The sequence below is a fragment of the Scyliorhinus canicula genome, chromosome 16, assembly GCF_902713615.1.
Source record: "Scyliorhinus canicula chromosome 16, sScyCan1.1, whole genome shotgun sequence".
Classification (NCBI taxonomy): Eukaryota; Metazoa; Chordata; class Chondrichthyes; order Carcharhiniformes; family Scyliorhinidae; genus Scyliorhinus; species Scyliorhinus canicula.
The window spans coordinates 30492004-30506539 of record NC_052161.1 but is presented as its reverse complement, the minus strand read 5'-3'; the positions used below and the strand labels follow the sequence as shown (position 1 = coordinate 30506539).

Sequence of the window (14536 nt, the reverse complement as noted above, 5' to 3'; positions counted from 1 at the left end):
CTTCCACATTGTCATATAACTGTACTGCGGTAGCTTGGCTAGAGGGAGTCCTATTTCTATTACGTTTTCCATACTAAAGTAGAATGTTGCCTTGGTCCATGGCTAAAATAGGTTGGACACTGCCATCTATAATGGCGACTTCTTCGAGCAGAGCCAAGGCTGGATTATCCACTCAACACTTGCAGTTGAAGGCAGTGAGCAAATATTTTGGCCTCGTCCCTTGCACTCACATACTGGACCCTACCATAGTTGAAGATGGAGATATTAATGGAGGCCCCACCTTTCAATAGTTGCTTGTTTCGGCAAAATTGGAGAACTTCTAATCATTTTCAAATATTGTGCAGCTAAGCTACAATCCAGCCAACGGTGAGAATATGGTAGTTCAAATAAAAATGCATAATTGCTCCATCAAAGCAAGCCATTTTAGCGCTATTAAAGTTGTTACAATTCAGTTAGAGGCTTAAAGTAGACAAAGTTTTAGATCCTAGGTACTTAGTAAGAGAATAAAGCCACAGATTCCACATTTTTAAACAAACAAATAAACTTTACGATACAAAAAGGCAGAAAGGTGAAACACTTTATAATATCCATCTTATACTCCAACAATCAGAAATAAAATGAGGTACATAAATTAACAAGCACATGACACTATACTAATAAATGGTAGATGCAATCAAGACAGATCCCACAGATTTCTCAGCAACACACCCAGATGTCAGCATGCTCTGAGAGAAATACAATCTCATTAAAAAAAATTATTTCTCACGAGGGATTACAAGTCTTCATTTTCAAAGATCTAGCCTCTGAATCCCCTCCAACTGTCACTCCAACTTGGATTGCCTCAATGACTGCTCACATTCTGACAACTTCATTTCTTCCCCGGCGATTACATTTCACTGGCTTCCCAAGGCTGCAGTCCTGCACCGAGTCATGGGGACACTCCAGCTCTTCAGCCATGCTGAGGACACTGCCAACTGGAGTACTTTTGCTGCTTGGAGCCTCTTCTTCAGCTTCCCAACACCCAGTGGTTACTCTTTCTAATAGATCCTACCAGTGGTCTCCCGTTCTGGGTTATCTCTCTCTCCGACCTGGGACTCTGATTGCTATGGCTCCAAACTGGGTCTCGTGATTGTTGTATTTGCACAACGCAGGTTCACTGCCTAATCCCTGCAGCTCTCAAAAGAACACCAAAAACTGGGCATTCATGACCTGTCACCTGCTTGGGCCAGGAATCTTGGGCCTACCAGAAAATAGAATCCTTGGCTCTGCTTGGAACATTGCAAATTCACATTTGGGCAGCACGGTAGCATTGTGGATAGCACAATTGCTTCACAGCTCCAGGGTTCCAGGTTTGATTCCGGCTTGGGTCACTGTCTGTGCGGAGTCTGCACATCCTCCCCGTGTGTGCGTGGGTTTCCTCCGACAGTCCAAAGGTGTGCAGGTTAGGTGGATTGGCCATGCTAAATTGCCCTTTGTGTCCAAAATTGCCCTTAGTGTTGGATGGGGTTACTGGGTTATGGGGATAGGGTGGAGGTGTTGACCTTGGGTCGGGTGCTCTTTCCAAGAGCCAGTGCAGACTCGAAGGGCCGAATGGCCTCCTTCTGCACTGTAAATTCTATGAATTCTATGGAACAAACCCCAATATGTAAACCCACAGTTAAATGACTCAAACAGAAGTAACAGTCAGTGAGAATTAGCAGAAGGTCTTTCAGTAAAACGGCAGAGATTCTCAATTTGAACTTCTGAATCAAGCTACAAAGATCAGCAACAGAGAATACTCCACTCCAACATTATCATCACACTGTACTTGTGTAGAGATCAGAAAACATGCACCACACTACATTTTACCATGACTCTTACCTTGAATGGGTTTGGTGTATTCCTGAATCTCGCATCGAGCTGCTCCTGCGGCCACATCCCAAACTATAATCTTTCCTACAGTATCTGCAGATGCCAGACGCAGGGAATAGGGAGAGCCAATACTGTGGTGGTAGTTTTCTCTAGCCCACTTTACCTGTTCAAATTAAAACAGACTCTCGAATTAGGCATAAAATGTGAAAATGCTCAAAATATATAGTGCCTCAATCAGGTTCTTTAGAACAGGCAAGTTAGGATATTTTGGTGTGTAATTCATCAGAATTTGATTTAAACTTGTAAGTCATTAGACTAATAGGTCCAATAATTGCCAAAGCAAAAACCATAGAACCACAGAATCGATACAGTGCAGGACACTATTCGACCCTCCAAAAGAGCACCCACTGTCCGGCCCTTTCCCTGTAACCCCACCTAACCTGCACATCTTTGGACCAGCAGATTAAAAACTAAACACATTAGATGGAACATGCCAGTTAGAATAATCTAATGCATTAACTCCACAAGAAACCGTCTATATGTCAAAGTTCAGAACATAAATACATTCACCTAGATAAGATCCTCCAACATCACCAGCTCCATGCCACAAGAGTCTACTTTATCAGTAAAGATGTTGAAAAATATTGAGGAGTCTGTAGGTCCTGGATTAATATTTGTGATCCACTGCTCTAAAGATAATTGCATAGACTTTGAAAACATGGAATTAGTCTTTGGTGACAGTAGTGTCTTCTACCCTAGTTCAGGACTCTCTTTAAACAAAGATCACTAGAACTTGACGAATTACATTAAGCATTTTTTTGAAGGAAAGGTTTTATTATGAAGCTATGAAAGATAGTGGGCAATAACTTCCACCCAGTGGCATAAAGTGATATCCCGCTACAATTACAGCAGTGTAAATAAAGCACACTGCCCTGCTCTGGGAAACTTTGTTCAAATCTCCACTGGCTGGAGCTACTTGGGACCTGCAGAGAAAGAGACCTGCAGGCAACAGCGTGGTGCAACACCAGCCAACTCAGAGAGGCCATGTGCCCTTTTGTACTATACTGACTGCTGGAATGCAGGGTAGTTTAAAGGGCCCAATGGAACCCGAAAGGCCAAGGAGAACTAAGTGCATGGAATTTGGAGGGCCCAGTCAGGTGGGGCCCATTCACAGAGTGTCCGGGTTTGGCCCACTCCCAGGCTGAGGGTTGGGTCCGGGTCTACTTGGATGGGAATGGGGCTGTCAGGAACTGATGTGTCAGGCACAAGTTGGGGAGTCCCGTGCAGCTTGGAACTGGGTCCAGAGTGTGGGTGGTGTCCTGTGCAGGGCTTGGTCTGGGTGCTGAAAATAGTTATGTTGAAGTCAAACATGTTTTATTCCTTCTATCTTTTTCAGAACAACTATTGGTGTAAAATTGGCAGAACCATTGTAAGTTAGCGATTTAAATTGCTTTGTTAGATGGTTTCCAACGCAGTGCAATTGTTCAGTGAAAGTTAGCTCTTCTGATCAATTGCTACGCAAAGCCTCACCTGGGAACATCCGAGAAGAATTCCTCAGACTATCTTCGGAGTACCCTTCGAAATCCGACCCTGGGGAGTCAGGAAGCTACAGGACAATATTTTGTGTTCCTGTGCAACATTTTACTACCAGTTAGAAAAGAAAAGCCTACAGGTTGCGTTATTGTAGAAACTAGCTTTCCATTAAGTGAATGTTATTTCCAACCCGGAAGGGCATATCTTCCAAGTTAGTCTCTCACTTTCCCTGCAATGGTGGCCCATCATTTCACAACTCTCTTCACACCCAGAGCTGCTCTGTTAATACAAAATGTGTGAGCAGCCAGTGGATCTTGAAGCAATTATCTCATTCCAAGCAAAAGTAAAGCATTATACACATCGTATAAAAACAGCTCTGACCAACCTTCGAACAAAATCAGCACAGTAAAACACGCCATCTCCCAAGATTTAACTTGGAAATTAACATCAATTCAATTAATAGAAAAATGACAGCCCCTGTACAGCAGAAGATGAGATACACACTGTTGGGTTGATTGAATAGATGGTACAGCCAGATAAGAGTAATCTCCAAAGTTGAAGTCCATAATTTGCAATCCCATTTCTGTACTTAGTCCACTTGATTTGGTTTAGCGAGAATAAATGTTACCTCTATTGCTGATAATTATCCAAGTCAGGTGTTGCAGATAAGGCAGGGGGGGCCCAATTCGACCACCACGCTGCGCCCAGCACGGATCTGGGCGCACCAGGTAAATGGCGGAAATGCCAAAATCGAGATTTGTGCAGGGCGCAAACCAGTTTGCAATTCATTGGGCCCACGCCCGATGGCATGTTACAGATCTCACCGAAAAATGGCGAGCATATCATTAACCTTCATTGGTATTCATGTCAATCTCATTGGTGAGGTTGAAGCCAAAGGCCTCCCGGGAATTACTCGACTCCCCAAAGAGAAATTATGTGAGCCCGTTTTTGTACTCCTTTTTAAAAACGTGAAGCTGGCTCATTGGCTGCCATGGGGAATTGAGAAGGTGCGTAGTTATTTCCATTTTCCAGCATGAAGGTCAAAGGCACCGGAGCTGCTGCCCCAGTACTCGGGTGGGGGGAGTCCCCTCACGGAGGTTGCGCTTGGTCGGGGGCTGACGCATTCCAGGTCGGGGGTCACCCCTGGATATGGAGGGTGAGGAGCTTTGTGTCTGAGAGGACTTCACGCCATCTTTAAATATTGTGGAGATCCACAACAGGGGCAATCTGCAGCCCCCAGTCTGTCCCACCAAACACTTCCAGGACAAAGCCAAACTGTGCCTTCAATGCTGAAATTCAATTTCACTCCCTTTGACAGTGACCAGCCTTAGCTTCACAGCCAAAGGCTATTGCAATGATAAATTAGCCTTGCTGTTTGTGACAGCACTTCACACTCCTCAATCTGCAAGTGCCCACTCCAGGGTACATGTGCCATGCCTCAAGAGGATGATTAGTGCATAGCATCTCAAAGAAACTGAAGCCTGAACACTGCCCGAATTCTAGAAGCGTCAGCAACATAGACTGCCAACAATCAACACTAAAGAGCAGGCCTTCAAAGGCAGATCCTCTTGTTACCAAAGATGAAGTGTGTGGATCAGGGGAGGATACAGGAACACAGCTTCCCTAATGTTCCTGGCAGAGGTCTGGCGTCTCAAAGCTCCTGACGTGGTTGTGGGTAAGTGGGCAGAGTAAGGTTTGCCAGCACAACTGGCTCACTGGGTGGTAGTCTATGAGAAGGCAAGAGTCATGGAGGGGAGGGGAGGGGTGGCTTGTGGGATTTGAGGGTCCTGGGAGGGAAGCCCTAACTGATTGTCAATCTCTCTCTCCTTTTCCAATTCCTTCCAGTTTAAGAAACGTTTGCTGGTGTGGATCCCGCAGAGGCTGCCCTCATGTTGCTGGTGGCAGCAGTGACGACGCAGACTAGAGGCGACACCCCCATGTGCAGGGGCCCAGACATGGCACCCATGGAGGAGGGCACCCTCTCCGACAGCTCTGAACTTTTATGCAACAGCTCGAGCGCGAACCTTTGCGGCATTTCTCAAACTACAGCCCACAGGTGCATCCGGGATGTGATGGATACCCTGTATTCCCAGGCATCCAAGTAGATCTCCTTTGAGCTCGACCAAGCCCGCCAAAATGACCGGGCTGAAGGATTCTCCGCCATCGCCGGTATGCCCCAGGTCCAGGGAGCAATAGATGGCACGTGTACCTTGCAAACACCGGGGCATCAGGTAGTGCCCTTCATTAACATGGAGGGGTCCAGTCCCTGAATGCTCAAATTGAATGCGACCATCGCCTCCGTATCATGCACATGTGCACCCTACTCAGGGAGCGTGCACATCATCACATCCTGGCGCACTTGGAGATCCACGGTGTCTTTGAGCACCACTCCAGAATCTAGGGTTGGTTCTTGGGGGACCAGGGGTACTCACTGAGGTCCTGGCTGATGGCACTGGTGTGGAGGGCTGAGACCAAGGCAGTGACCTTATACAATGAGGCCCATGTGGCCACCCGGTCTGTCATTCAGCGATGAGGCAGACTGCTCAAAATGTGGTTCCGATGCCTAGACCGCTCTGGTGTGCCCTGAAGTACACCTCCAGAGGGTCTCCCGCTTTGTGGTGATCTGCTGTGCCCTCCACAACCTGGCACAGCAGTGGGATGATATAGAGGAGGAGGGCGAACATGCAGTCTCATCTGAAAAGGAGGCCGTGGACCAGAAGGGGCTGGAGGACAAACCTGGGAGGAGGAGCAGGAGGACAGGCAGCAGCAAGTGGCCTCCACACCCAGAGGTCCAGTGAGGCCCTCATCCACACCAGATTCACACAGGATGAGGCTGTGCCTGTCAGCTCAACCCGTCCCCCAGATTTCCTCCTTCCCCTGTCCAATTCCCCCTCCCCCCCATTTCCCTCAAAGAACAAAGAAAAGTACAGCACAGGAACAGGCCCTTCAGCACTCCAAGCCTGCGCCAACCATGCTGCCCATCTAAACTAAAATCTTCTACACTCCCGGGGTCCATATCCCTCTATTCCCATCCTATTCATATATTTGTCATGATGCCCCAAAACATCACTATCGTCCCTGCTTCCATCACCACCACCGGCAGCGAGTTCCAGGCACCCACTACCCTCTGTGTAAAAAAACTTACCTCGTACATCTCCTGTAAACCTTGCCCCTCACACCTTAAACCTGTACCCTCTAGTAATTGACCCCACTGCCCTGGGATAAAGTCTCTGACTATCCACTCTGTCTGTGCCCCTCATAATTTTGTAGACCTCTATCAGGTCACCCCTCAATCTCCTTTGTTCCAGTGAGAACAAACCAAGTTTATTCAACCTCTCCTCATAGCTAATGCCCTGCAGACCAAGCAACATCCTGGTAAATCCCTTCTGCACCCTCTCTAAAGCCTCCACATCCTTCTGGTAGTGTGGCGACCAGAATTGAACACTATACTCCAAGTGTGGCCTAACTAAGGTTCTATACAGCTGCAACATGGCTTTTTATACTCGATGCCCCGGCCAATGAAGGCAAGCATGTTGTATGCCTTCTTGATTACCTTCTCCACCTGTGTTGCCCTTTCAGTGACCTGTGGACCTGTACACCAAGATCTCCCAGACTGTCAATACTCTTAAGGGTTCTCCCATGCACTGTATATTCCCTACCTGTATTTGACCTTCCAAAGTGCATTACCTCACATTTGTTCGGATTAAACTCCATCTGCCATCTCGCTACCCAAGTCTCCAAACAATCTAAATCCTGCTGTATCCTGACATTCCTCATCGCTATCCGTAATTCCACCAACCTTTGCATCATCCGCAAACTTACTAATCAGACCAGTTACATTTTCCTCCAAATCATTTTTGTATATTTCAAACTGCAAAGGTCTCAAAACTGATCTCTACGGAACACCACTAGTCACAGCCCTCCAATTAGAAAAGCACCCTTCCATTGCTACTCTCTGCCTTTTATGACCCAGCCAGTTCTGTATCCATCTTGCCGTATGACTTCACCTTTTGGACCAGTCTGCCATGAGGGACCTTGTCAAAGGCTTTACTGAAGTCCATATCGACAACATCCACTGCCCTACCTGCATCAATCATCTTTGTGACCTCGAAAAACTCTTATCAAGTTAGTGAGACACAACCTCCCCTTCACAAAACCGTGCTGCCTCTCGCTAATATGACCACTTGCTTCCAAATGGGAGTAGATCCTGTCTCGAAGAATTCTTTCCAGTAATTTCCCTACCACTGACACAAGGCTCACCGGCCTGTAGTTCCCTGGATTATCCTTGCTACCCTTCTTAAACAAAGGAACAACCCTTGCTATTCTCCAGTCCTCCGGGCCATCACCTGAAGACAGTGAGGATCCAAAGATTTCTGTCAAGGCCTCAGCAATTTCCTCTCTTGCCTCCTTCAGTATTCTGGGGTAGATCCCATCAGGCCCTGGGGACTTATCCACCTAAATATTTTTCAAGACGCCCAACACCTCGTCTTTATAGATCTTAATATGACCCAGGCTATCTACACACCCTTCTCCATGCTCAACATCCACCAATTCCTTCTCTTTGATGAATACTGATGCAAAGTATTCATTAAGTACCTCGCCCATTTCCTCTGGCTCCACACATAGATTCCCTCCCCTGTCCTTCAGTGGGCCAACCCTTTCCCTGGCTAGCCTCTTGCTTTTTATGTACGTATAAAAAGCCTTGGGATTTTCCTTAACCCTATTTGCCAATATCTTTTTGTGACCCCTTCTAGCCCTCCTGACTCCTTTTTTATGTTCCTTCCTACTTTCCTTATATTCCATACAGTCTTCATGTGTTCCCGGCCTTCCAGCCCTGACAAATGCCTTCTTTTTCTTTTTGACGAGGCCTACAATATTTTGCGTTATCCAAGGATCATGAAATTTGCCATATTTATCCTACTTCCTCACAGGAACATGTCGGCCCTGAATTCCTTTCAACTGACTCTTGAAAGCCTCCCACATGTCAGAGGTTGATTTACCCTCAAACATCCGCCCCCAATCTAGGTTCTTCAGTTCCCGCCTAATATTGTTATAATTAGCCTTCCCCCAATTTAGCACATTCACCCTAGGACCACTCTTATCCTTGTCCACCAGCACTTTCAAACTTACTGAATTGTGGTCACTGTTCCCAAAATGCTCACCTACTGAAACTTCTATCAACTGGCCGGGCTCATTCCCCAATACCAGGTCCAGTACAGCCCATTCCCTAGTTGGACTATCTACATATTGTTTTAAGAAGTCCTCCTGGATGCTCCTTACAAACTCTGCCCCATCCAAGCCTCTAGCACTAAGTTAGTCCCAGTCAATATTGGGGAAGTTAAGGTCTCCCTGTTGCTTTTACTCCTTTCCAAAATCTGTCTACCTATCTGCTCCTCTATCTCCCGCTGGCTTTTGAGAGGCCTGTATTAAATCCCCAACAATGTGACTGCACCCTTCTTATTCCTGATCTCTATCCATATAGCCTCGCTGCCCTCTGAGGTGTCCTCCCATAGTACAGCTGTGATATTCTCCCTAACCAGTAGCACAACTCCTCCACCACTTTTATATCCCCCTCTATCCCGCCTGAAACATCTAAATCCTGGAATGTTTAGATGCCGATCCTGTCCTTCCCTCAACCAGGTCTCTGTAATGGCAACAACATCATAGTTCCAAGTTACTAATCCAAGCTCTAAGATCATCTGCCTTACTTGTAATACTTCTTACATTAAAACATATGCACTTCAGGCCACCAGTCCCGCTGTTTTCAGCAACATCTCGCTGTCTGCTCTTCCTCAAGAGCCATAGTGGCCCTATTTCCTAGTTCTCCCTCAATTTTTTCACCTTCTGACCTATTGCTCCAGTACCCACCCCCCCTACCATACTAGTTTAAATCCTCACGTGTGACAGTAGCAAACCTCGCAGCCAGGATATTTATACCTCTCCAGTTTAGATGCAACCCATCCCTCTTATACAGGTCATACCTGCCCCGGAAGAGCTCCCAGTGGTCCAGATAATTGAAACCCTCCCTCCTACACCAGCTGTTTCGCCACGTGTTTAGCTGCTCTATCTTCCTATTCCTAGCCTCACTGGCACGTGGCACAGGGAGTAATCCCGAGATTACAACCCTTGAGGTCCTGTCTTTTAACTTTCTGCCTAGCTCCCTGAACTTCTGTTGCAGGATCTCATCCCCCTTCCTGCCTATGTCATTAGTACCAATATGTACCACGACCTCTGCCTGTTTACCCTCCCCATTCAGGATGCCCGCTACCCGTTCTGAGACATCCTGGACCCTCGCACCAGGGAGGCAACATACCTTCCCGGAGTCTCTTTCACGTCCACAGAAACGCCTATCTGTGCCCTGACTATAGAGTCCCCTATTACTACTGCTCTTCTGCGCTTTAACCCTCCCTGCTGAACATCAGAGCCAGCCGTGGTGCCACTGCTCTGGCTGCTGCTGTTTTCCCCTGATAGGCTATTCCTCCCGACAGTATCCAAAGGGGTATACCTGTTTGAGAGGAGGACAACCACAGGGGATTCCTGCACGGACTGCCTGCTTCTTCTGGTGGTCACCCATTTCTCTGCCTGCACCTTGGGTGTGACCACATTTATATAACTGCTATCTATGACGCTTTCCGCCACCTGCATGCTCCTCAGTGCATCGGACTGCTGCTCCAACCGAACCATGCGGTCGGTGAGGAGCCCCAGTTGGGTGCACTTTCTGCAGATAAACCCATCCGGGACGCAGGAAGCCTCCCGGACCTGCCACATCTCAGTCAAAACACTGCACCCCTCTAATTGACATTGCGTTAATTAATTAGTAAATTAAATTTAAAAATATATTTTTTTAAAGTTACTGTTAACTATATGTTTGCTAGCACTAGATTGCTGCTATAAATGTCATGCTAAAGACAGTACGCTCTGGTCTCCAGCTTAGATACTCCTCTAAATTATAATTAAGTAATTAATTATGTTTAAGTAGTTTTGCCACCTTCACCCACAATCCCCTCACCCCATCCACCCCAAACCCTCCCATTTGCCTCCTCCCCCATTCCTCCCCTCTCTCCCAGTTCCCTCCTTCACCCCAATATCCACCCCCCCCACCTCCCCATTTCCTTACTTCCACATCCCCTCCCCCAATTTTCCTGCTTTCCCCCCCCCCCCAATTCCTATTTTCCTCCCCAATCCCTCTCCCCATCACACCACTCCTTCCTCAACCATCCTGTTCCACCTTTCAAGGTTCTGTGTAACATTACCCCAGGGTGATGAGCCTGTGTTGGCACGGTCAGTACGGATTAACATACAAGCCAGGAGAGTGATGATAATCGCTGAGAAAAGCTCCGGTTTCTGCAAAAGTCTGACCCCTTCCTGTCTTTCTTCTGAAAGCGTGCTCACACCCATCCTCTGAACTTGTTCTGCATCAGTGGCGTTTGATCTTGGACCACTGTGCCTGGAGAGTGGGAGAAGCAGATTGCAACAGGGGGAAGGGGTGCAGGTAGGCCCACTGTGAAGATTAACGTGACAGTGGCTATACATGCCAGGTGTAGCATGTTTGAATAGTGAACTATAGATATTTCCATTCCCCCAAGCTACAGATAGTGACAGCCTATCCCCCCCTCTCCTCTCCCCCGCACCCCAGTGCTCCTCAAGCTTTGTGATCTTTTGTGGTCTACTGCTACGTCCAGTGTGTCCCCAGGATACACATCAGAGGTGGAGGGAGGCAGCCTGTTGATTTCCACGCCGTGTGTCATTTGGCATTCTCTGGAGGGCCAGGAGCTGGTGGGCTCAAGCAGAATTACTGATGTTGCCATGCCACCCATCTGCCAGCTGCCCTTGAGATGCACCGGCGTCAAGAGGGGAGGGTTTCGGGAGAACCGGAGACCGCCGACATCTCTTTGGTGGACAGCACCAGGTTGGCCTCCAATGCTTCCTCATTCCTGACGGTACCCGTAGGGCCCTGAGGGTTTCCATAGGACGGAGGACTGCTGGGGTGAGCTCCAGAGGCCTCTGATCATCTGGCTTTGCCAGTCCTGGCGGCTCCCCATTGTTTGCACCATGGTAGCAATGCTCCTTTGTGACTGGGTCATGCTCTGGAGTGCCTCGGTAATGTTCACCTGTGACTGGGGATGTCGAGGCCCTCAGCCATGGTCGTCACAGACTTTGCCATGCCTTGGATACCACGACTCAAGATGCGAATACTGTACCCCAAGTTTTCCACAGCTGTCGACACCCTAGCAGTATTGGCCTCAGTGCCACACATGGTCTACAACATCTCCTGCAACTGAAGCCTTTGGGACTCCTCCAATCGGCAATGCAGTCGCTGGAATGAACCGGACAACCCCTCCTGAATCTCACGGCTGTGTCCTGTCATCTATGTCAGCTCTCGGAGAACCTTGTCCAGACATTCAATATTTGACTGGGATCCAGCTGAGTCCTGGGATTCAGTAGACCAATATCTGCTGTCTCCCATGGACGTTGCTGCCTCCACCTGACGTGCATCAGCAAGTGTGGGGAAGCCTGTCCTCTAATATCACCCACCGAGGGGTGTCTCTCTGCGTTGGTGGAAGGTGGGGTGATAACTGTGACACCTTGCCAGTGGTCTCCTCAGAGCTCTCCTCTGTAGTGGTCTCTTGGCACACAGAATGTGGGAGGAATGACGCCGGATGGCCCGGCCTCATCAGATGGAGAACCTGCAAGGCAATGGGCATGTAGTCACTGAGGGGGAAGGATCATTTTGTCTGACATGAACTACTCAGGTAAGCCAGGTTACCTGGGTGAAGGGACAGTGGATCCTCACTTCTCTGGCGCAGGCCAACCTCGCCTCCAGTAACTGCTCTCTCCTTGGTCAACCTCACAATCTCCAGGGCCCGTTCCTAAATGGGGATGAGGACTCGGATCTTTGGGACTCTGACCCCTGTCTTGGCCCATTCCCGTTTATTACGTGCTATTTTATCCTGCGGGGACAAAGAGAGGGCATTGTGAGCCGCACGCTTGATGGGTCAGATAGGTCTATAGCAGGTGGCATGTTTGGCACCGCTGCTGGACATGAAGGGGTTGTCTGGTAGGAGTCAGGGGGGTGCTAAAGAACAAGCACGAAGATCGGTGTGGGGACGGTACAAGGCGTCAGCCACTGATCTGTGGGTGGGGATTGGGAATTTGAGGGGTGGCCTCCACTGCCTCCCAGACGGTATTGTTGACCCTGCTGCTGGGCCTCCAAACCCTTCGGGGGAACAGGATGTCCCATCTCGCTTCAAAGGTGTTGAGAAGCCTGGCCAGGTCGGCATCAGCAAAGCTCTGTGCACTCCCATGCTTGTGTGGTGACTAGGAGTGAGTGGTGAGGGTGCACTTAAAAGCAGCTCCCTCTTGTTCGCGGTGAGATAGTGAGGTGCGAGTCTGGTGAATTAAACAGTGAGACAGCCAGCAATGGCAAGATTCACATGGGGACTCATTTTCAGTACTAAGTGCCATTGAATACAGGCCACAATCTCGGCAACCGGCCGTCGAGGAACACCCCACCAAACGCACCCAAAATTACACTTTAAAAAACCACGGCCAGGATTCCTTTCAGTCCCGACTCCAAAGAATGAATGCCATCCTTTTATCACCTCAACATTGTAACCAGATATATACCATTCATTTTTGTTCTGTTCATTACTCCCCAAGTATATGGGGAATGACTTTTCAGGGTGGTTTTTATGTTTCATCCTCCAAAATGAACTGGTCATGCGTGAGCAATTAGTTGGGTGGAACAGTGGCACAGTGGTTAGCACTTGTTGCTTTACAGTGCCAGAGATCTGGGTTCAATTCCCAGCTTAGGTCACTGTCAGTTCAGAGTCTGCACGTTCTCCTGTATCTCCATGGGTTTCCTCCACGTGCGCTGGTTTCCGCCCACAAGTCCTGAAATATGTGCTCGTTAGGTGAATTTGACATTCTGAATTCTCCCTCGGTGTACTCGAACATGTGCCGGAGTGTGACGACTGGGAGATTTCAGAGTAACTTCATTACAGTGTTAAAGTAAGCCTACTTGTGACACTAATAATTATAAATTGTCTTTAGCCATAATAATGATCAAACCACAATTCTTCAAATAGCAATATTCCTTTTTGTGGAAATGTATCCATTTTTGAATCCTTTGCACTGTCATAAATGCTGACAAATTTTACATGGTGTATCAAAGACACCTCCTAAGTAATGTTACTGAACTGATTTTCCCCACACTCCTTGAGCCACACACGCTATATATAGATCATAAATTAGTGACTATTCTACCCTGATATACTCTCTGGCTCTGATCTTCAATGGATATTTCAATACTGCAGATGCCCTTAAAAAGCAACTGGACAACATCTTGACCTCTGATGAGGGCACTCGTCAATGGGATCCCCAAAAATCTCCAGACACTTTCCATTTATCATCATTTTGGTTTCATGTTAACTATACTTTCTGGCATAATAATCATATTTCAATGCACAAGTTAATAGCTTTGAAGACAAAACAGCTATAGAAATACAAGATAACTATTTTATCACCATCTGCTGCTCATTTGTCACATCTTTCCACTAACTTATTCATTTCCTCCCAACCATGTGAATTATGCAGAGGGCATCGCAGATCATTAAAGAGCACAACAATTAATCAAACCTATTAAATCACTGGCTTTGTTTGAATGACAAGCATGGTACAAAATATCACTACTTGATGATATGCATAATTAAAATCTGATTAGCAGTTGATGAATGTTGACTGGCAAATTTTCGGAATAACGTTAGTTGCTTTCAGAGAGATGCCACACACTGCAACATTCGACAAATGCTAGCAATCTGAAATGTTTAGATATCAGGTCTAACTCGAAATTATCAGTAGGCCAAGCATAATCTTTGGATAAAGAAAAGATGGGTAAATATTTCACATCAATGGCCTGAAACCAGTTATCATTCCTTCCTCTCGTCAAAGTTGCTGCCTGACCTGCTCAATATTTCCAGCATTTTCCTCCAAACACCAAATCCATGATTAGCTCCACAATCCAATCATAAAATAAAGATACAACAGCAATCACAGAATGAATTACTGCAAACTATTTTATGCCTCGTAAGTTCTAAAATTGAACACACCCACAGGAACACAAAGGCCCAGATTCTGTGGTCAGCAACGAAAA

General features: G+C 47.3%; 1 protein-coding gene across 1 annotated transcript in view; it reads right to left on the bottom strand.

Moving 5' to 3' along the window:
* Positions 1–14536, bottom strand: part of wdr11 (WD repeat domain 11) — a 151691-nt gene that overhangs the window by 124926 nt on the left and 12229 nt on the right. The window contains exon 3 of the mRNA XM_038773684.1: positions 1861–2014. Within this exon, the coding sequence (XP_038629612.1) occupies positions 1861–2014 (154 nt within the window). The remainder of the gene's footprint in view (positions 1–1860; positions 2015–14536) is intronic.